The sequence below is a fragment of the Carassius carassius genome, chromosome 48 (genome assembly GCF_963082965.1).
Source record: "Carassius carassius chromosome 48, fCarCar2.1, whole genome shotgun sequence".
Classification (NCBI taxonomy): domain Eukaryota; kingdom Metazoa; phylum Chordata; class Actinopteri; order Cypriniformes; family Cyprinidae; genus Carassius; species Carassius carassius.
Genome location: NC_081802.1, coordinates 21,070,570 through 21,094,524, shown reverse-complemented (window position 1 = coordinate 21,094,524; position 23,955 = coordinate 21,070,570). Strand labels below are relative to the sequence as shown.

At 38.7% G+C, this 23,955-nt stretch overlaps 1 protein-coding gene across 1 annotated transcript in view; it reads right to left on the bottom strand.

Moving 5' to 3' along the window:
• LOC132131511 (inactive tyrosine-protein kinase 7-like) overlaps window positions 1-23,672 on the bottom strand; it is a 40,930-nt gene extending 17,258 nt beyond the window's left edge. Inside the window, exons 1-7 of the mRNA XM_059543554.1 lie at window positions 23,297-23,672; window positions 6,603-6,899; window positions 5,318-5,420; window positions 3,665-3,849; window positions 3,432-3,579; window positions 3,034-3,164; window positions 2,016-2,282 (exon numbers count right to left, since the gene is read on the bottom strand). Of these exons, the coding sequence (XP_059399537.1) occupies window positions 2,016-2,282; window positions 3,034-3,164; window positions 3,432-3,579; window positions 3,665-3,849; window positions 5,318-5,420; window positions 6,603-6,899; window positions 23,297-23,378 (1,213 nt within the window). The 5' untranslated portion in view covers window positions 23,379-23,672. The remainder of the gene's footprint in view (window positions 1-2,015; window positions 2,283-3,033; window positions 3,165-3,431; window positions 3,580-3,664; window positions 3,850-5,317; window positions 5,421-6,602; window positions 6,900-23,296) is intronic.
• Window positions 23,673-23,955: the final 283 nt, after the last annotated feature.

Sequence of the window (23,955 nt, the reverse complement as noted above, 5' to 3'; positions counted from 1 at the left end):
TCCTGACAGCAAAATGGATATGTTTGCGTGACTTTCTGACATTTACAGATTGAGAATATACCTGTGACATGTCAGTTTTGCACTGAGGAAAACACAACATCTCAAATGCATTAAACAGTGCATATATATATATATATATATATATATATATATATATATATATATATATATATATATATATCTCAGGGCTCCGAACCGGTTCAAGGAACGAAAACGAAAACCGGAAATGAACGAAATTTTCACAGGAACAAAAAAAAAAAAAATCGATATAAATTTTAATCGTTCGGAACAGAAACGCTATTTGAAATTACCATTAACCGGTTAATAACGTTATTTTATCATTATCTTTAATATTTTAATTAGACAGTGACAAATCACAATCGAATAGTTGAGAATGTGACGCTGACGCATCAAGCGTGCGTAAAAATGCCGCGCAGCAGTCATAGGCAGTCCATTTCTCCCGATTAGATTTGTCTTTAACCACAAAGCTGGGTAACCATCAAATTTTCAGAGGTATGTTTAAATAAAACATGCTTAGAAACATTAAGATTAGCTTTACGTAGTAATGCAATCTGTTTTTGTTTCTTTTCTGTAATTAATGTGAGCTAATTTTTAGAACGTAAAAAGTACAAACAGTTTTGCCTCAAACAAAATGGTATCTTGGTCAGGCTTTAGTCTTAATGAAGGGAAATGGAATGAGAGACATTTCGGTAGAGGACAATAGGGCCCGAAACACATGCTACTGGAGGAGTATGCAAATTAAATGCTTCTGGGAACACAAGCTATATTTTTTTGCATTGTTCTGAAATGTGTTACATCCGTGTTGCATTCTAAGTATTAGCATAAACTCCAGACAGAAAAACCTTTCAGTCATAGCAGAAGATTGATCAACTAAGCAAATAAGTTACTTCATAGATATTTGAAGTAGGGGTGTAACGGTACGCAAAAATCAAGGTTCAGTACGTACCTCGGTTTTAAAGTCACGGTTCGGTTCATTTTCAGTACAGTAAGGGAAAGAAATCCAAATATTAAACTGCAGGTTGTTTATTACTATACACTTTTTTTTTTAAAATACTTTTTAATAAAGTATATATAAAATAAAAATAGAATAAGAAAAAAAATACTGCTGCAAAGTTCTCCACTAATTAAAATACTCTCAGTCTCAAACCAATATCATATAATAAAATATAATGAAAAATATAAATAAATAACTATGATTACAGTGCAGCATTACCATGGAAACCGCCGACAGACCAGGCTCTTGTCTTCATGACAACAATATCTATACTTCATGTTGAGCATAAATATAAAGCCTACTGATAAAGGACACCAAAATAGACTATGTTTGACAGGTGCAATATTTGAAAATCGATAATTATTAATTTATTTTTTAAATTACATTTATATCTGAATTTGTCAACCTATAGACTTTCGAACATCAAAGTGTCATGAATTAATATGTATTTGTGTACAAAATGACATTAACATATTTTCCTATTCTATTTTGCCTGGAAACGCTTCCAACACGCTTGCGTGTCGCGTGAAAAATAGGCGTCGGTTCTATTTCTAGCATGCACACGTTTTTCGCGCGGCTCGAACCACGCCTGAGACGCGCCTCTAACGCAGGGAGTCTGCAAGCTCTAACCTGTTAACATGGGAGCCGAATTAAAAACGTACATGCCACGCAGCTGAGACGCTTGCGCCATTGCATCCAGTGTGTTGCCGGCCTTAGAATCATCTGCAGGGCGGGATTTGCGCTGAACGCGGAGACTTCCGCCACTTAATATGTTCGTTTAGAAACACGAAAATTTACTTATGTTCCGCGCACAAAATATTGCATTCCATCATTCGGTACACACGTGCACCGTACCGAAAGCCCTGTACCGAAACGGTCCGGTACGAATACACGTACCGTTACACCCCTAATTTGAAGGAAACTCTGTCACCGCCTAGAGCACACGTTATGCACCACAGGACATGCACTTGCATTCACACATTTCTGGCCGAAGACTTACTTGCGACAGTGACAGCTAACTCTTGTTTCCTCTGTCCAGCCTTGTTTTGTGCAAAACAGGTGTAGGTTCCGGAGTCTTCACCACGAGTGGGCCTGAAAATCAGGTTTAGTCCGTCCTGGTACACTCGACCCTCGGCTGGAACTCGCTGTCCCGCATGTTCCCACCAAACCTCTGGCTTGGGGTGTCCGTGGGGCGGTCGACATGTCACCTGCTCCAGAGAGTCTGCAGGGAACACTCGGGACTGTTTAGGCATCATGTCCTCGATTTCTGAGGAGAAAAGGTGACAAGAAACAGGTTTGAGAGTGAAGCATAGAAGCGTGGAATGTGAGGTATCTGAGAAGGGCTCCAAACAGTCCATTCTTCACTGTAACATTTGTGACATTTGAGCTGTGTAAGCCGCTCTGTCCTGTAAAAGCACCCAGGCAGATGCTGTAAACAGAAAGTTATTAGATGAGCTTCACCGCAGATAATCGCTCTGTAAATCGACTTCATCAGGAGCCCAGAGTTCACCTGTCAGTGAGGCCCATACCAGACCTCTATACAGACAGTATGAGTGAGATGCAGTGCAATCTTTGTTAGGGTTGAACAGAAGGGAATTTAACAATTCTTAGTCTGCTTCCATATTCACTTAACGATTTTATACCTCAATGAATCCATTAAAGACTCCATGAATAGGAGCTTTGTGGATTTTAATTCATATCTTTGAGGTTTAAGTTCATTTATATGCAGGTAGCGTACTAAAGATTGACAAAATATTCAGTGAGGAAATGTACTCTTTGTATTCATACTGGTTTCATTAGATTTTGAAAAACTTTAAGATTAGGTTAAATAAAACAAAGTAAAATGGAATGACTTTTTTTATATACACATGTACACATTAATTATTACATATAAAAAAATAAAAAACACTAAGTAGAAAATCGTGTATCTAGTGGCTATTATAACAAAGCCCTTTGATATGTCTAGCTCCTACATCACTGCATGTCTAACTGCACATGAACAGGTCTGAGATTGTTACCTGCAATTCGCAGTGAGGCCTCGAGAGACACGGGGGGGCCACGGGGCCCTTGAACTATACATTTATACAGGCCAGTGTTTCTCTGCTTCACCTGAGTGATGTACAAGGATCCATTGCTCAGGATGAAGATGCTGTAGAAAAGATAGAGGTCAATGGTAAAATGTGTGCTAATTTGCAGGTTAAACAAACTTTAAATTAATTTGTCACTAAAAGATACATTTCTGATAGAGCAAATGAATGGGATTTTTACTTCCAAAATCCAACTGTTCTGTCCTCAGTTAAGTCACACGGTTCTAACGTTGCAATATTCAAATTGCACAAATTAAACTCTTTTGAACTTTATAAAGAAGTGCACACATTTCTTCTAATTACACTCGAACTGAATTAAAGTGTAGTACCGGCTCTTGTTGACCACCAGCTCGTTCTCATAGTACCACTCAACGGTAGGCTGTGGTTCAGCCGTGAACTGACAGTGGAAAAGTGCTTCTTCGTTCCTCATTACAACCAAATCTTCTGGCTTCACCACCGGTTGAGGGAAACTCTTATCTACAGAGAGATCGAGACCATGTACTACGTAACAGGAACATAAAACTTGATTATCAAAGAAACACAATAGTACAAACACACAAACCTATGATGTTGAGGGTGAAGTTGTCACTGCTGCAGACACTGCCAACAGTATTTTTGGCACAGCAGTAGTAGACCCCGTTGTTGTCAGGACTGGCATTTGGCAGTGTAAGCGTTCTGTCTTTGTTGTTGATTTTGTAGTTCTTCTCTGATAGTGGTGTTCCATCTTTGTGCCAGTGACTGGATGGCCTGTAGAGTCAAGAGCAGGGTTACTATAGCAGAGAAAACTGTATAAAAAAGGTTTCTTTAGATCAGGGGCCTGCAGAGTTTAGCTCAGGGCCCTCACGGTCCACTTTCCTGCAGAGTTTTCCTCCAACTGTGATCAAACTCACCTACCTGTAACTTTCTAGTGATCCTGAAAACCTTGATTAGCTGGATCAGGTGTGTTTGATTAGGGTTGGAGCTGAACTCTGCAGGACAGTAGATCTCGAAGGGGCCAGAGTTGCCCACCGCTGGTTTAGTTGGTTAACCCTAATCAAACACACCTGAACTAGCTAATCAAGGTGCTAAGGGTTACTTGAAAATAACAGGAAGGTGTGATGGGGCAGAGTTGGAACTGAAGACTTCAGGAAGGTAGGGTTGGCTACTTAAGATTATATAAATCTCTAGATTATAGTGTGCTCCAATTAGTCAAAGATGCTCTGATTAATTTCTAACTTGCAGTCTCCATCAAGAAAGGTACAGCAACAATGACCAACAACCAATGAATCTGTGAGGGGGAAAAAAAGCCACAAGTGGATTGCAAATCAATGCAAAGATGATCACAATCCCTTTCTCCATACAATTTGTTGGTACGTTGTCAAAAATCATTGCTATATGAATAAGTATGTAAGCACAGAATTTGGGAATATTAGAGGTATTCGGGATATGGCAGATGTGAGTGTTTGTTCAACGCATTGCAAGTGTATGTGTTGTTATTAGGGTAGCTAGATTAAAATTACATAGCCCTTAAGCAAAAGGTGTCAAAACCTGCTCGTGGAGAGCCACTGTCCTGCAGAATTTATTTGCAACCTGCCCCCCCAACGCACCAGCCTGGAAGTTTCTAGTAATCTGGAATGACTTGATTAGCTCATTCATATATGTTTAATTAGGACTGGATCTGAACTTTGCAGTATAGTGACCATTCAGGAGCAGAGTTGGGCACCCGTGCCTTAAACAGAAAGTGTAATTCCATTGTTCACATTTCACTTTGGCACAGACATCAGCATAGTCCACTGATTTCCTAGTGCATAGTCCAAAAGCACCCCATACTTGTCCACAGACAAAAGCAAAAAGGTCCATTAGGTATCCATCTAGAGCTTGGGTGTCCAAACCTGTTTCTGGAGGGCCACTGTCCTGAACCAGCTAATTAAGGTCTTCAGGCTCACTAGGATCTTCCAGACTAGTGTGTTGGAGCTGGCTGGAGCTGAAATCTCCAGCACGTGGGCCACCGTGGAGAAGGATTGGACACCACTGATCTAGAGTATACTATTTTGTGACAGACAGAGCAATATCTGAAATGTGAAGTATACCTTGACCTTCATGACAAGAACACAAGGTGCTCTGCATTATGAACTGTGAAATTCAATGAAGTGAAAATGAGCTGGTGTAGCTAAATGCACCCAATCCATAGCATGCTTCTTCTCGAAGGCTAGGAATCAGACATGCGATTCCTCACCGTGGGTGTCCGTCTATGTTGCACCGTAGTACCACTTGAGAGGAGCTCTGGATCTCTGCCTCTGATTCTGGACTCTTCAGACTCACCATGCCACTTTCTAACCCTGTAAGACAGACATGTTAAAGACTAACAGTTTGATGATCAGGAGATGGCTGAAACCCCTTGTCGAAACCCTCTGTGCTCATTGTCAAAAACAAACTCCCCCATTCACAATCTGGTCATGCTTTGTGCCCACCGCAAAAATAGGCCTCTCGGTTCAGCTGACCTTACTTGTTATCTGACACAAGCAGCCGGACACTGCATTTCAACCAATTAATCTTGGCATTGGGCAGAAAGGAGTGCTTTGTCTGGCTTCCACTGCTGGCTCAAAATAACCTTCTCTCACGCGGGCGTTGTTTAGCTTGCTGTAGTCGCAATGGGGGTAAAGTAAGTTGGTTAGGAAGGGCAAATGGTTCACATGTATTACACACCAGAAGCAGCAAACACTAGAGGTTGACCGATTGATCAGCCAGCCAATTAATCAGACAATTTTTGGCATTTTTTAATAAATCTGCATTGACCGATTGTGCTGCAAATTAGGCCGATTTATAGGCAGGTGCACCGGCGGGCAGCTAAGCGTTGTTGCGGTACTCCCTCTGATGCTGTGTGAGACGGAGCAGCTCACACTCTGCAGCAGTCTTGTTCACACATAGCTTCAGCTAATGGCAAAGGCAACACAGCCCATTTCGAAAGTGGAATTACATTTTACCCTATTACAATTGATGCCGGAAAGTTATCATATTCATAGGTGCAACAAGTCATTTGCAAGTGAACGTAGAAACACGCTCAATTCAGACAAAACTTCTGAGCTGATTATAACATGCATGTTAACTTTCCTTATGAAATGTGTGTGTAGGTCTGACAATATCCTCCACAATGTTTTCACTTAAGCAGTTAGGAGTAATATGTGTGAAACCTTTTATTTTTGTTATCACTATGGCCATTTGACTTATAGCAGTGTCCGGTGTTTCCTATACATCAAGTTATTTGTGACGGCTCATCACTATATCAAAACTGACTGCCACAAATAGATTTTCCAAAAGGTTTATATTTCGTTGAATAAAATGAGTGCTTCACGCTTCAAAATTAAATGCATTTTTATATTTTTATATTGTTTTGCCCTGATTTCTAAATATCGGCATCGGAATCGGCCAGTGAAAAACCCATATTGGTCAACCTCTAGCAAACACCGGGAGTTTGACTTGTTCAGACTCAAAAAGAGTGGAAATTTTGAGCGTACACTCACATTTGATGTTGAATGAGGCCTCGCCAGTGTGGTATTCTTCACCAGTGCTGTTCTTTGAGGCAAAGCACTGGAAGTGTCCTGAGTCAAGCGTTCGGTCAATGGCGGTGAATTTCAGGTTGCTTCCTTCCAGGAATCGTCTCTCTGAATTAGTGACCTTCTCACCGTTGTGTTTCCAGGAGTAGATGACACCTTGAGGGTCATTTACTTCACACCGCAGAATTGCACTGCGCCCATGCAAGGCATCTTGGGATTTTGGCTCCTTGGTGAAAGAGAATGAGGCAGCTTGCACTAGGATCACTATTAGGAGAAGAAAAAGCACAGACATGAGGAAAGATAACCTAAAGATCTAATCTAGTAGATCAGTGCCAGCGCTTACAGGTCCAGACGGACAACTTGTGATCTTGATTAGTAAAATGCTGAAATGCAGGTCAAGGAATGTAGCTTTGAGAAAAAGCAGAACACCCCCTCACGCCTCCCTCAGACTCTCAGTTCGTTCTTTGTTTCCATCCAACTTCAAGGCCAGATGCCCAGGTGTGCTTCAGACAGACAGACCCAGCTGGACTAGACGAGACGAGAAATTGACCTTTTATCGCTGACCAGTCTCTCAGACCCAAACAATAAACTAGACCATTATGTATTTGAGTAAAACTATTGGCACTGGCTTCTTTAGATCAAAGTGTGGCTATAGCATGAAAAAAGACCTGAATTGTATTCTACTGAAATACAGTTTACTGAAGGAAAGCATGCAAGACGAGTACATGAATACCTGTATGAACATACATCATGGACCAAGAGTGCAAAAAGTGGGCTTTAACATTTAACATTACCTTAATTCATTTGGACAACATTATTTCATAGTGTGGATTGGTAGGATGTTCTAATGAGTTGCTAATGAGAGCTTGTGTAGGAAGTTCCTATGTGCTTGCATGATGATGTTGAAGGTTGCCAGGATGTTGCTATTAGGTTGATAATGTGTTTTTAGAGGGGGAATGCAGTTTTTGGATGACGTAGTCGGATATTATGGTATTTTTTTTTATAAAAATGTTGCCCAGGCCTATCACAAACAAATAGTTGGCTATATTGAGGCTGATCAGTTGCAGGACTAAATTAAATTAATGCATTTAGCAGACGCTTTTATCCAAAGCGTCTTACAGTGCATTCAGGCTATCAATTTTTAATTATCATGTGTTCCCGGGGAATCTAACCCCCAACCTTGCGCTTGATAGCGAAGGTAGCTACCAATTGAGCTACAGGAACACTAGCAATATAATTGAATGAAACCTTTCAGAGGCCAAACAACTTACTACAGAATCAATCAACAAAGTTGGCTGTTCAGAAGTACATTGAACACATAGCTTATATAACAAAAAGAGTACCCAGTTCCTGGGTTATATAAAATCAGATGCAACTGATTGGTTTAGTCAGGGAGACATTTGTGAACAATACTAAGGTTCATGCTTGCTTGCTGACAAAAACTGATACACCAGAAAAAATCTTCAAACACAATTGATCGTTTTATATCACTCCTGTAAAAACAGCATTCCAGCGTGCCAACTTTAACATCTAAACATGAAAGAGGCGGCCTTGTGAATGACAGGCATCTACAGGGTCCAATCTTTGGTGCCTCTGCCCATTTTCTACCCCCCGGAGCGAAGCTCTGAAGACTGTCCATTCAGGCAGACAGACAGTAGTCAGTCCCACTCCAGAGAGCACAGCTCGTGCTGGGAGAGAACCAGCATGCACTGGGAATGGGAAATGAAGCCCAGATTCCCCACAGAGCAGAGTGAAACACGCTCAATAGACAGCTGATATCAGTGACTGAGGTTTGACCCATAAAGAGCTATTTCATGAGTGTAGCTGAATGTTTGAGGAGGTAAAGAAAGGTTGCACCTGTCAGGACCAAGATAACTTGTCTTTAATTCACTTTGACATGATGTCAATGTCACATCAGCCTATTAAACCCAGTTTTTGACATTCATCTGCTGCTGTCTTGTGTGCCTGTCATCTCCACCTGCACCTGTGTCAGTAAGTTATGCTTGAGACCTGGTCATACATTGATCTTCAGGTCAAGGTGTAGCCTACTTCATCTCATTAATGATATTCAAAATGTTGCACAGTTTTACATGGTCAGCATACTCTGTGTCTTGCCACCCCCTTAGGTTCCTCTCCCATCAGCAGAGCTGGGTAGTGACTGATTACATGGATTACGTCATCAGATTAAGCACCCCTGAGATTTTAAGGTAAGAAGTTAATAATTAAGTAACACATGACATGCAGGTAAACAAATAGTTCAGTTTTTTTACTAAGTGTTTTATTTTGATTGTTGTTTCTTAAATGATTTACTTTAATTTGATATTTTTATGGTTTAATTGTTAGCATTTCATTAAACTTACAAACCCACTGCAGTTCCTTAATGAACCCAAGTTTTTAATGTACTTTATGGTGTTAATAACTGCGAATGGATTTTCTTGCTCTTTGTATTTTTATATCACTTTCATACAAGATTATCATATTTCAATCAGTGTGACTAAGTGTGATTGAGTTTTGTCAAAACTATTTAAAAAGTAGTCTGCTTATATAACCTAAAATATGTAATGCAATGGATTATATTACTAACAATTTTTGTCATTTAATTTGGAATGAGTGACAGACACCAAACATTATAAGACAAATATTTGTAGTCTTTACCAATGGCTAAGAAATCTTTTGTGTTTTTTTATGTGGTTATGATTACGCCGGCAAAGAATGCACACCCACAGAACTCTTGACAAAAGCTAATCACCAAATACTATATGTAAACGGTCTCATTGTTTCTCCACATGCAGACAGCAGTCATTACGTCTGTATTCTGAGGTCAGAAGCATGTCTGTACAAGCATGTCTCCAGGATACAAGATCTTCTTACTTTCTCCATGAGCCTGACACTATGAGATCTCTATTGTCCTTAAACAGCAAAATCTGTTAGCTTCTCCAGACATTATACATAACAGCTGACATTTACTAGCATTGTGGAGAACGACCATACTACTACAGCATTACAGAAATATCCTGAACTCAATGCAAGTTCATCTCTATGGACAACATTCAAGACCTTCATTACAATAGATGATTTCATCTTGTCCCTCAGTTACAGTTGAAGCCTATGGGGTAAGTGTACTTGAAGGTTTCAAAGAATTCACTGGAGAAGCCTTTTGTTTAGATGTCATGTTTAAGGCTATGCTTTTTTTCTAATGAACTGCGTTTTAAAATTCATTCCTTCGCAACCTCTCATTCCATCCACTCCAATACTTTTTTTTTTTTTTTTTAAATAAACTGTTGTTTACTTTTACAAACTGAAGGCCACAGCAAAGTAGCCTACAGCCAGGCACTGATGTGTTCCTCCATCTGTAGCAGCTCAGTCCTGCCACAAAGCCTCACCAATACACAGGGAAACAAACCACTAACACAAATAAACACAGATGTATATCTCTCCTTATGCGCATTTCCCCATCTCAGGCTTGGTCAGAGAAACAATCTATCTGCGGCTCTGCGTGACCAGAAGACCTTGTCCGTTAGCTCTTGTATGACCATAAGGCAGAATTAAGTCACCACTCAACACCAACCACACAGCTGCGCTGACCATCACTACACAATCCCACTGACCGTGACCGGCCACAATCAAAAGTTTTAAATAACGCAGGATAAAAAAACTCCAAATGTAGATTACAGTACAAGTGCATGGTTAAAACGATGGGAAAATATCTACAGTTCAAACCCCAAGAGACTCACACTGTGTCTATGCTGGGTTATTATAGTTAACTGAAATATATTAAAATGTAAAAAAAAGAAATAAAAAGTAATGATTATTATTGTTTTATTTCATTTAGTTCTAAAATGTACTAAAATGAAACTAAAACTGACACTAATGACAAATGCACAACAAAATTACTTAAATTTCAACAAATTTAAATTTCTGAACATTTAATCAAAGTCAGCTTATGATTACTAGTGTACCGGAAAATAGTAAAACCTAAACTTTTATATTAGTATTATTATTATATAATATCAAGGTTGATTAGGGTCCAAAAACAACAGTAATTAATTAGGAGACAAAAGGGACCACTTGTTATTTTGTGATAAAAAAAAAAAAAAAACCTTCTCAATATCTAAGCAAAAATATTATAATCACCGTATAAAGCATAATATTTATGACACAATACCTGGTATATAATTTTTGGGCCAAATCATGCAGCCCTACTTGACTCATAAAATCATTCTGACAATTTGTAAAATATATATTTTTACTGTTACTTAAGCTTAAACTTTAGCGCAAATTTATGCAAATAAGCATTGATATTTATTGAGGCATAAAATACCAATGGGAGTGCAGACAGTGACCAAACCTAAAGCACAATGATTGCAGAGAGGTTTAATTCACAAACAGGATCTGTGCACAATTCTGACATTCTCTGGTAAAGGACGGCAAATGGAACCTAGAGCACTTCATTGTTCAGGTAAGCGCAAATAATCAAATCAGCCAAACAAAAATGGGACAGAAGACACTCGAGGAGAGAGGTTACATGCCAAAAATGGACAATTTATTATAAAAACAACACTCTCATCAAAATACATTATTTGTAATAAGCATCAATTCATGTCCACATAAGGGTGTCCAGTGTTTTAAATGAAACCATTTATCCATGTTGTGTTTATTTGCTAACAATTATTTAAGTTCTCAAAAGCCAAAACCCCAATATTCATATGACTTTCATTGGCCCTGATGAGAACAGGATGTTTTGGGGCAGGAGTGCTAACCTGGCTGAAGCTGCTCTCCACTTCCTGGATTCCTGTGGAGGAATTTGAATTTTTTGGGACAAAGATTGCATTCATGCCATCTCTACAACTAACAAGCCAGGAGAGAACCAAGAGAGGAACCTGATTGGTTGAAGAACAAACTTTATGTACATACTAGGCTTGCTCACAAAACCTCTCCAAAGAGCACGGGTTGTGCTCCAACACTATCAAACTCTGTTCAAACTGGCTTCCTTCAACACGCAAACCTCAAGATGCTGGATGGACCTAGACATTCGGCAGCAACAGTCAGTTTCTGACAACTTTGTAGACATAAAAAATACACTACCTTAAGAACCAAAATCTCAGCAAATGTCAGTCATCCTCGCAAGCACAAATAGTGCTTTATTACTACAAATAAAACTGAAAAAATGGTAACTGTAGTTAAACCATGGCAACCACAAATGAACCATGGTTTTGCACACTAACCACAGCGTAACCATGGTGTCTGTAGTAAAACTACACCTTTACTATATTAAAACCATGGTTAATTTTTGTGAGGACCAAGCTCACCACCTTCACAATGGGCCTTTGATGCTAGGCGATCATCTCGGAGCTGAACTTTATATAAGTCGCTTCTGCGGTCGAACTCCAATAACTATGCCGCTGGAAAATCAGAAAACCACTAATCAGCCTGTATCAGAGTCATCACGGCTTTTCCAATTAAACAAGTGAGGGATAATGTACAGTCATCAACACTAAATAAACACCGTTCCACAGTTCAGCCGAACGCTGCCATTTTCTGATCACAATAAAGTACTCCAGAGAGCCGAATTTCCATTCTAGACTCCAATTCTGTCTCAACGCTGGGTATTCCTTACAAACTGAAATCCATTACTGACTACAGATTACATGATGAAAACTGTAGTTAGTAATGCAATCCATATTCAATTTAGGTCATGCATTCTGACTACTTTTTTGATTAAACTTACTAATAAATGTACCATAATAATATAAAAAAGCAAGGAGAAATATGTAATCATGTAATCCATAAAAATGAACTTTAATTTGACTCTAAACATTATAAATGTAATATAATCTAATAACGAGTACTTGACTTTGGAATCTGATTACGTAAGGTACATCTAAAAGCACAGCGGGTATGCTAGGGAGGATGAGTTTGAAAGAGCCGTTGATTTATAAGTCCTACATATGAAACAAAGCCCATTTGGGTGGTGGACTCAGACCGTACTGTAATTTTAGACATGCCACCCACAGATGTTGAGACAGTAAAGTAGAGGAGCGACACATGAAGAGAGCCACCTGATGAACTCCACCTGTCCTCTAAAAACACAAGCCCTTTAATTGGGTTGTTAATCTGATCTGAAACCATGAGAACGGCCCGTTTGGAAAACGTGAGCGCTGAGGGTCAGTCCACGAAAAATAACAGGGGAAGGAAATGGACACTTAAAATTCATGAAATAATGTTTTAGAGTTTTTCGCTAGTTTTGAGATGCAATGGTCACATACTCATATAATTCACATATTATATACAGTTGCGTGAAGCAGGATTTTGTACCAAAAAGGCTTCATTGTAGCCACATAAACAGAAAACAAAGCAGTGAGTTTGCATGAGCAGCTTGAACTATTCAGGAAATCTGCTAAACTACTGATTGAAATGACCTACAATGTGACATGACTTTCATTGTGAAAGTTTGGTGAAATGTCAACACCCCATTAGACGTAAAATAAAATGACATGCAATTGAGCAAAATGTTTGTCAGTGGACGATGCCAACAATAGTCAACATAACACTGATGAAATAATAAGTGATAGTAATATAAGAATATTTATTTTACATCAAATGTTACTTAATATCTGATAACAGCATGAATTGTGCCCTATCCAAATCCCAAGAGAAAACACCCTATTTAACAAGTTGGTGACTTCATATGAATTTATATGATTTGATAAAGCTAATAATAAAGGTGCACCTCACCCCTAAACTTAAGCCTCTGTAAGCCATAAACTGACTGAATGAAAACATATGACAATCGATAAATTCGCAACCAATTTGCCAAAACATTGAATACTGTCATTCTGGATAAATTGAGAATCAGGATTTTTGTTTCAAATAGAGATAACGATTCTCCCGTGCCAACAATAGTCATATATATATAAATCTTAATCGCTGCAGACTATTTAAAAATGTTTACTTAATTTGAATGAATGATTCAATGTCTCATTCTCAAATACTTCACTTGTCTCATTACTGAATAAAGCAGTGCTTTCGACAAATCTCTTGAATGAATGAACACTTTTTAATAGTCACTTGTCGCCACCTTTGAAAACAACATTGTGAAACAATGCAATCAACACAAACCGAATTTGAAGCGCCAATTACTTTTGAAAGGTTTTATCTTTTAATGAATAATCATGCATCTGTGGTCAGAAGATTTAGAAACTGCCACTAGCTGATAGTTATGCCTCAAATAATGGCCAAATAACATCTAATAAACAAATAAAAATGCCTGTTAGCCCTAAAACGTCCCTCCTTTGACCCCAAAGCATGGAGATCTGCAAGATGCTCCATCATCAATTGAATAGGAGGAAGACTCATTTCATGCAGGAAGGAAGCTGTTTTTGCAGCTGTTCTCGTATCACAGTCGTCATATAGTCCCCTGACGCGGCTCAACAGGTGCCACTGTTAGGATCATAACATGCAACCAGATGGAGGAGCAGTGCTGGCTGAAGGACTGGGTGGGGTTCACCAAACAGCCGGAAGGGACCACAGAGGAATTAGATTTCAGAGCATTAGCACACATCATGCCCATTTGGTATTGAGGGAGTGTCACAACAGAAATTTGCTTATGTGCAATTATTTACTGGACAAACTATATTAAGAGTGCTTATATTAAAAGAGTTTAAATGGGATTTCAAGTCAAGACAATAAGACAAATTTTCTCAGAACAGATCAATGATGGAAATTTTGCCTTACATCTTACATTCAAATTTTCAAATCTTTTAAATTCAAATCTTAATTAAAAAAAAGTTTTGGACTTTTGGTGGACAATTTATTTAAAATATTCATAAGCATTGAATGAATTGTTAAAACACTTAAAATATTGTGCCAAACTGCAACTAATGGTCAAGAACGGTCCAGATTTTAATTCTTTTAATGAGGTCTTTCTTTTTCATTATGATTTGAGGACAGTGACAGCGTTTGGAGCGTGAAATCCGTGACACAGTTTGTATTGTGCTCCATTCACTGTTCACTGCTATTCACAGGGAGGTCTGAAAGGTCAAACTGAGCCTCCACAGTTGTGGAAACCCAACACCTTCCATCATTAGCAGGGCCAGTGGCTTCACATGCAGAAGAAAAGCTCAGGCTCCTCTGTGTTTACATGAGTGATGATGGGTGGTGAGCTTGAGGGGGGATCGCCGGGGTTCAAACCAGCAGAGCCCTGGAAATAACAAACACCACGTTTATAGGCATTGTGTAGACAACTCGTGGAGTAGCCTGTATTCTGAAGGCTCAATGGCAAATAAAGATGTCCATAATAAAGAAAGAGGAAAACAAATCTAATATTTAAAGTACATCACGTAAAAACCAATAACATTTTCTTTATACCTTTAGATGGACGAATAGATAGATAGATAGATAGATAGATAGATAGATAGATCCAGTCTGTGTCCAGATCAGAGGGTCACTGCAGTCACCCGGATCCAGTACGTATCCAGACCAGATGGTGGATCAGCACCTAGAAAGGACCTCTACATCCCTGAAAGACAGCGGAGACCAGGACAACTAGAGCCCCAGATACAGATCCCCTGTAAAGACCTTGTCTCAGAGGAGCACCAGGACAAGACCACAGGAAACAGATGATTCTTCTGCACAATTTGACTTTGCTGCAGCCTGGAATTGAACTACTGGTTTCGTCCGGTCAGAGGAGAACTGGCCCCCCAACTGAGCCTGGTTTCTCCCAAGGTTTTTTTCTCCATTCTGTCACCGATGGAGTTTCGGTTCCTTGCCGCTGTCGCCTCTGGCTTGCTTAGTTGGGGACACTTCATCTACAGCGATATCGTTGACTTGATTGCAAATAAATGCACAGACACTATTTAAACTGAACAGAGATGACATCACTGAATTCAATGATGAACTGCCTTTAACTGTCATTTTGCATTATTGACACTGTTTTCCTAATGAATGTTGTTCAGTTGCTTTGACGCAATGTATTTTGTTTAAAGCGCTATATAAATAAAGGTGACTTGACTTGACTTCTTTTACAAAAATAACTGAACATATAAATACAATAAAGCAATACAGATATAAAGTTAAGTTTTACACATATTAAATTGCAAAAGAACTATAAAGACCAATCGGTATCAAGACCTTATTAGTTGACCTTAGTTAATGCATTAACATTCACATTGAGCAATAGCTCATACATTTGCCCTTAAAATGTCCTTATATTTGCAACAGAACTTATTAATCTTTGTTAAACATATACTTAAATACTAAATCTTGGTTCATGTTAACTCATTAAATAACACAGTTGCAACTTTCAATTTTAACAATGTGTTATTAAATATTGGAATACCTAAGATGAATGAATGTTCAGAAGATTTTTTCATTGGCAGTTTATGTTAAATAATGAATTAACTAATGTTAACTGATGAAGCCCTAATGTAAGGTGTGAATGGACAATAAAGAATCAAAACACTTTCAAACAATATCTAGGGCATGTTGTAGTCTAGATTAAAATAAATAGCCTATTTAGTCTAAATATTTAAAGGGGTGGTTCGGGATTTTTGACATCGGACCTCATTTTTAAGTCAGCCTGGTTGTTATTCATCAGTGGAGACATTTTTTTTTTTTTTAATTATCCAGTCTTTATATTTGGATAGACAGCCGATGCTAGGCTAGCGCGAGTCAATGGGTATATGTTAGCCAGCCATTAAAAACCGTTTTACCCGCTCCACAGTGCACCAAACGCAAATCAATTATAACACTAGACTATCGATGCAAATGTCCGTTGATAGAATAATGTTAGAAATCAAACTTACCTTTCATCACATTGCATTAGTTATAATTTGTTCCCTGTAATCATAAGCCTTGTCGACAGCAGCAGCGGAGTGATATTGATTACCTAGGCAACCGAGTGAGCCGGTTAGCTGGATGTAACGACTGTAGTGCGCTTCTGTTCTGTGTTTACTTTTTGCCGCATTACTAACCGGAGCAAAGTAAAATTCCGCAGCGGCTGAGAAACTAGTTCCTTTAGGATCATTGAGATGAAAGGTAAGTTTGATTTCTAACATTATTCTCTCAACGGACATTTGCATCGATAGTCTAGTGTTATAATTGATTTGCGTTTGGTGCACTGTGGAGGGGGTAAAACGGTTTTTAATGGCTGGCTAACATATACCCATTGACTCGCGCTAGCCTAGCATCAGCCAACTATCCAAATATAAGGACTGGATAATTAAAAAAAAAAATGTCTCCACTGATGAATAACAACCAGGCTGACCTAAAAATGAGGTCTGATGTCAAAAATCCCGAACCACCCCTTTAAGTATTTGGTGCTGTGATGAACACCATAGCAAATCCACAAAATCTGAATGGCTAAAATTATTATTATTATTTATTATTTAAATTATTATTATTATTTAAATATGTTTAGAAAGTAGTGCAGCTGCTTTATTTATGGGGTTTCCAGGGTAAGGGCTGAATTTTCTGTAGTTTAGCGCCGTCTGCTTTCCGAGAGTGAATGTGCTTTATTCAATGCGTCTCTCACGTGTTCCACCATGTGCTTCTCATGCCCGCTTGTTTACATCAGAGCGCATGTGTCTTTCAAGCAGCATACAGTTGTTGTGCATTTTGACCACTTGATGAGAATATTATTCTTAAAATGCATTCCAAATTCGGAATAATTTATAATATATAATTATTCACGGTATTTAGAAGTGCCCACGATAACAATATCGTGCATATTCATTACCGTGATATATTGCATTACCGAATACCAGCACATGTCTACTCCGGAGTAGGAGCTAATTTGTTTCTTGAAAAAGGCAGTCTGGTACTAAAATCGGTGCAAAAACGCCCAAAAGTGGGTAGTTCCACAATTTTTTTTATAAATAAATAGATACAGACAAAATTATGGGGCAGTGCCAACTAGGCTATATCAGACCCAACAAGTCTGTTAGTAAGCCTGTCAAGAGGTTTAACCAATAGAATGTAGGCCATTTACATTTAGAAGTCTTAAAGGTGCAGAAGCAGCCTGTTAAACTGTTAGGCTGGAAAATTATCCTGAAAAATTAGACTCTGTTTTTGTTGCACAAATCCTAGCATTAAAACAGAAGTCAGTCCACATCAATAATCTAATGCACCAAGATAAGAAGGAAGAACATGTGTGTTTAATTTGAGTCCAAGTTCATGACTAAGCATTTGTTCAGGGAATGTGGTCCTGTCCTGGGGGTCAGATTCTACAGGACGTCCCGCAGCCTCCTGTGACCTCCACGTGTTTGCAGTATGAGACAGTGAACATGACGCCATTAGCCACTCTCTGACATTACAGGAGCACGAGGAGACATTCACACACTTGCAGTGTTGCTCTCAAACTCTAAACAACAGGAGCGTTTGACGAGTGATTCAGGAGACGCCATGGAGCCCTAATACAAACAGATCTGGTTTATCACACAAGACACAATACAACAAACAGCGAAACGGTAAAATAAACCAAAACTCCAGAGCTAGAGGATGAAAGAAAATGTTTCCCGTTCTGAATGTCAAATTAAACAAACTTCTGGATTAAACATGAACTAAATGAGCCTGAAGTCCCATTCATTATTGATTTGAAGATTTGCTCCTGTGTATAAGAGGGGAGTAAGCAGCACACGGTACCATCTGAGGAATACACACACATTTTTCTCATTAAATATCATCTGGGCGGCATTGTGGGGAAGGAGGGGAATGCAGCTAAATACAGAATGGGGGAAGGGCCAGCCAATGTAACGTAAAGCACATGCACTTCTTGTAATCACTCTCATTCTCCTATCAAAACTAACAAGAACTACCCGCGCTCCCAAGAGCTCGCCAGAATTCACCAGTCCACTTCACACACACTCAAACCCCTCCATTCATCTTCTAGCCTAAAACCTGATGTGAGCACTAAAATAAAAAATAACATATAGACACACGCGCACACACACACACCCAAACACAGTACTGGGCAAAGTTACTTTAACAAGTAATGCATTACATTATTCGTCCATTTGGAATTATAAGGTTCTATCTGACATTTTTGTCAAAATTGAGTTATTCACATATTCTTATTCTGTGTCAACGTATTTACATTATGTGATAGATTTTTTTATGTTGTGTACATTATGGGACTTTTTATTTAAAAAAAACAATAAGGTTCTATCTACACAGTCGAATGGAACACACAAACTTTGAAGCTCTATATCTCAAAACAACTCGGAATGCAGATAGAACCTTATAATTCCAAGGGGACGAATTACGTTACTTCATGAAAAAGTAACTGCTTTATTTCGTTACTTTTTTATGTAAAGTGAGTTACGTTACTTTTGCTGTACTTTTTGTCACCTGGGCTGAGCTTGCTTATTTGTTTTTTAATAACAAAGAAACAAAAAATTATATTTTTGGCAGCTGTAAATACCCTTTCACAATAATTAAATGGGAAAAAGTAAGTGCATTACTTATCTGAAAAACTCTAAAATTGTATTAAAAATGTGAAATTAATACATTATTAGTTCCTTGAAAGAGTAATCTGATTATGTTATTTGTAATGTGTGAAGAGTTGTTGTTTTTTTCAACTAATGCTAACAAAGATTAATACAGTAACAAATGTATTGCTCATTGCTAATGTTAGATAACATATTAAAGTTCACTAATATAGAACTTTAATGTAAAGTGTTACCATGTTTTCGCATTACTGCATGAAAACTGGCTTAATTGTCCTAAAATAACTGTCATATTGTATTAAACTGTATAGAATTGCATGAAATTGTAATGGCTGCAAACACATGCAGTAATTCCTTTTCCGTGTTTTATTTTTACATTTTGGTATGGAATATGACTGTTTTCACCCAAAATTCAAACCCACACTCACAGAACACTAGCAGTGAATATTCTGTGGATCAGGAAAACCATTTTTAATTTTATAACTTATTACGTATATGGTTTATGGAAACTTTCACATATGCGTCACAAGCAGATAATTGCATCTGGTCAAACAAAGTTCCCTGATGATGGAATTATGGTTTTGAAGAACAGCTTGTGAAAACCTTTAGCAGACCACTGGAGAATCCTGGCTAAGCCTTGGCAAAACCCTCGACTCGAATGGTTTACAGCAGAGGAGACGGCTGCTTCTGTGATGTGATTGGGTAAAGGGTGGACGGATGGAGACAGCAGGTAAAGAATTAATTCATTCTCATTTGCACTTCTTCAGATTCATTCACATTTTAAACATCTCTATGAGTGAGATAAAATCACTTGGTGACCTTGAAAAGCTACGTTCAATTTTTCAACTTCTGCAATGTCAAACCAGTAAACAGAATACAATTTAATAAAATGTGCAACAATACCAAGAAAAATCCAAAAACTTGCATTCCAAGCTTGACCAAAAAAAAACTTACCTCATCAACAGCTCAAATAAAACAAGCTTTACATTCGTAACTTTAAGTCTAAAACGATTTATTTCCCAGCGTCAGTTCTAATCATAATTACCAAACATTCGTTCATTTTCAGAATTTGTTTTATTTTAAACAGAGCTATCTAATCTCATGGGAATACAAGCGCAAGATTATCATAAAAGCCAGCCCGGCTCACATTTCTGAAACCGGCTCCAAGATAAACGTGTCCCTGCTTTTTACGCAGAGACCTCAGCATTTCATCACAGCCGTTCAGAGCGGCTTTAAGGCATCTCAGAGACTGCTGTTCCAGAAGTTAATTAAGAAAGAGATCAAACAGGCACGCTGTCAGCTGCCCCCATCTGATTCACTGTGGCCGGGCGCCAAACACTGGGGATATGGAGAAGTTTAATCAGAATCACACCAGTCGAGACATGCTTGACATGGCCTCCACGGAGTTTATTCAAGGTGATGCAGGGAGCACTTCTCACCAAAAATGGTGTTATATCATAGTGTTTATGGTTTTACTAGGATTCTATAAATGTGCAAAATAGTAATAATAAAGAATGAGAACAAAAACTTTAACTGGTAAAATCTTTTTTCACCTTGCAAACAAATGACAATGAGCGACATCACAAAAGGCTTCACCTCCTCAGCAAGTGTGAACTTCCTTGAAGACCTGTGTGATCTCAACAATAGTGGCGTTTTACATTCAAAACCAGCCTCAGACGCTGTACTGTGAAGAGTGTCTTCTCAGAGTGTCAGCAGCCGAATGTTAGAGAGCGAAAAGCATCGTCTTGTGTGGAGTTCAGCTCTTCTCTTCCACTCGATAAAACAAAATAGCTCTCAAAAACAAAAAACTAATTCGATAATTGGCAACAGGTGGCAATGCCATCTTGACCTGACGTGTACTTTAAGTATGCAGACATGCTTTAACAAGAAAACATCATCAATCATTCATTTAAAAACAAAAGGTCCCTTGAAAACAATCTCCACCTCCACAAAACAAGACATTTGGCGGAAAGAGAACAAAGCCCACTTTAAAGACATTAAGGATATTTTAAGGGCATTTTGCATTATTTTTATAACAATTAAACCTTTTTATTAACACAAATAAATATTATTGTTGTTACTGTGCTGTAAACAAAACAATAACAACAGCTGAACAGGCTACTACTTAAACTGTAAATGTGATAAGTATGCATACATATAAGTTTATAATTAGAAGTACTGAATTCACCCTAATCTAGGCTGATTTAAATACATATTGCATCTAAACTGGATGATTTTGTTGCATTACAACAAGAACTCAAGAGAATATTGGCAAGAAAATATTCTTAATTGTAAAGTAAAAGATCTTATTGTCCAGACAAAATTACAGACAAAATTACAATACTAGGTCTCAAGTCTTCTCATTTATAATTTATGAGACATTGTTTTCCCTTTTTTTTCCTGTTAGACTGACATTTAAAAAGACCATGAAGTGAATGATTATGACAATATGATCAGGACAACAAAACAAACGAGAATATCAGATATGTTATGTAAAATCATCTAATCCAGTGAAACACAGCATCTGAGATATACCTAAAACATAACTGAGTACACGAGCAGCCCTGATAGTCACACCTTCACGTGGCACAGCGGGGGAGATTTCTTCCCAGACTGTCTGTGATTAGCATATTAAAGATAGGAGATGTGCCCTCAAGTACCTGTGAAATGTCTCTACCCTCCACCTTCTATCTTTAAAGTCTTCATGCAAATGCTGCAGTTCTTCCATGGGCCCGGGGCCGTCCCGCACTCCTACAACAACAAAAGCGATCTCCAACAATCACAAACAGAATTTCTGCTACACTCTTAAAAAGGTTATTTTTTGTTGTCAATGGTTCCATGAAGAACCTTAAACATTCATGAAACCACAAAAGGTTCTTTATACTAGAACGTTTTTTGTTGATTATTAAAATGTCCTTTACACGAAGTAGAAAAAAATGGTTATTTTAGGAAATGATCACTGAAAGGTTCTGTGGGAACCAAAAATGGTTCTTCTATGGCAGCACTGTGAAGAACCCGTATTCAAAACTATTAGTTTTGAGAGTGTACTGTGGTTCGGTTCTTGCTCGGGGACACCTCAGTCGTGATATTGAGGATGGAGAGAGCACTGTACATTCACTCCCCCACCTACAATCCCTGCCAGATCAGGACTCGAACTCACAACCTTTAGATTACGAGTCTGAATCTCTAACCATAAGGCCATGACTTTCCCTTTGACTGGTTCCAAATTACGCTGGAAACATGTAAGCATATCCTCTTGTTTTGTTTTTTCAGGAAAGACACACACGAACACTCCTGTAGCCACGGCTCCTGGGTTCAGTTAGTCACGAGATCCAAACAGAAAACTCTTTCAGCTATGGGTCACTCCACAGAACAGCAAACACCACTTTTAATGGTCCTCCAAAGAGAAGATCTTACACCTCCCCAAACCTCCAGCTCAGGACATGCATATGTCATCATTAAAGGCCACACAGATGTGATTGTTCACTCCTGGAGGAGGCTGCAGAGGAACCTTTGTGGAGTCCAGTAAAACTCAACAGATGAGGATCTCACACAGTGGACTTTATATATACATATCATACCTTGACTTTTAATTTACTTAGCATATCTTTTTTTTCCTCTGGAATTTTTAAATAAATAAACTTGACTTGACCAAAGCCAAGTCGAATTAATATTCAAGGAGTCTAAGTAGATGCAATTGATATTCAGCTCGTGTTTTTACCTCATGAAGTTCACTTAGGCGCCTACAAACATGCACTGCATGCACCCTATCTAGTATAGCTAAAAAAACAGACCCATTTCTCATTTCTTGGTCTCCTTTTACAGACTATTATGCAAATGTTATTTGCAGGCCTCCTTACTGTTCTCGAATTTCAGGAAAAAGAGCGTGGATCGATTCATTCATATACAAACATGAGTATCCTTCAGTTCAGAGGTAACACATTGGTACATATATATATATAAGCACTCAAGTCTACCATTTGCTACACAATGACTGGAAAGTTTGTGCAAACTCACATCAAACTCCTCTAAATCCGGATTCGATCCAGATACGAGTCTCGCGCAACTAAACCTCGGTTGGGTTTATGGTTTCATGCAGATCTACGTCTAAACTATTTATGCAAATAAAAAGTTCCTGACCCACGCAAGAACTTCAAACGTGTTGTAGTTGGTAGCAGACGTGCACGCTCGCGCAGGGGCGATGCGTTGCGTTCTTACCTTCAGCGATCAGCGTCAACGCTAGGAAAACACGCTCGGCGTTGGGAAGTCTGCGCTCGCGTCCTCTCGTCCACAAAGCCATGGTTGAAGTCGATAAAGGCGACTTGTATAAATTAAAGGCTCAAAAGTTCACGTATGTACAAATACTGCAATCGTAGGCTGTATAAACGCTTAGATCCAGTTTCCTCGAAGCGAGTCTGTCTTGCAGGAGTTCACACTTGTTAGAGCGGAACCGGTTTGGTTGGATGTGTCAGGAGCTCCATGCTGAATTTAACAGAAATCTCCTCGAAAAGGAGACAAAGAGTGTCTCTGAGCGTGTGTTTGAGGCAGCGCTGGGCAGGAGTCGTGTTTCTGGCTCCGGTGGGAGTGTTTGGGAGGGTGGGCTCTATGGGGCTCAGGAAGGTGAGTGGAGAGGTCTCTCACAGGGTAGCCTACTTTCACTCTCTTCACATGAGCGAATGCATTATATCCATCGTTATTTAAAACAGCCGCATAAGTAAGCTTACTAAAGAATATCAACTAGTCTCAAATAAATAACATTGTTCTTCTTCATCATGACCGTCCTCTATTGACCAGATCCACGGCTTCGCGCTCTGTGACGTCACGTGCGCGCTCTGAATCAAATATTTATTATTGTTATATTGTGTTATAAATAAATC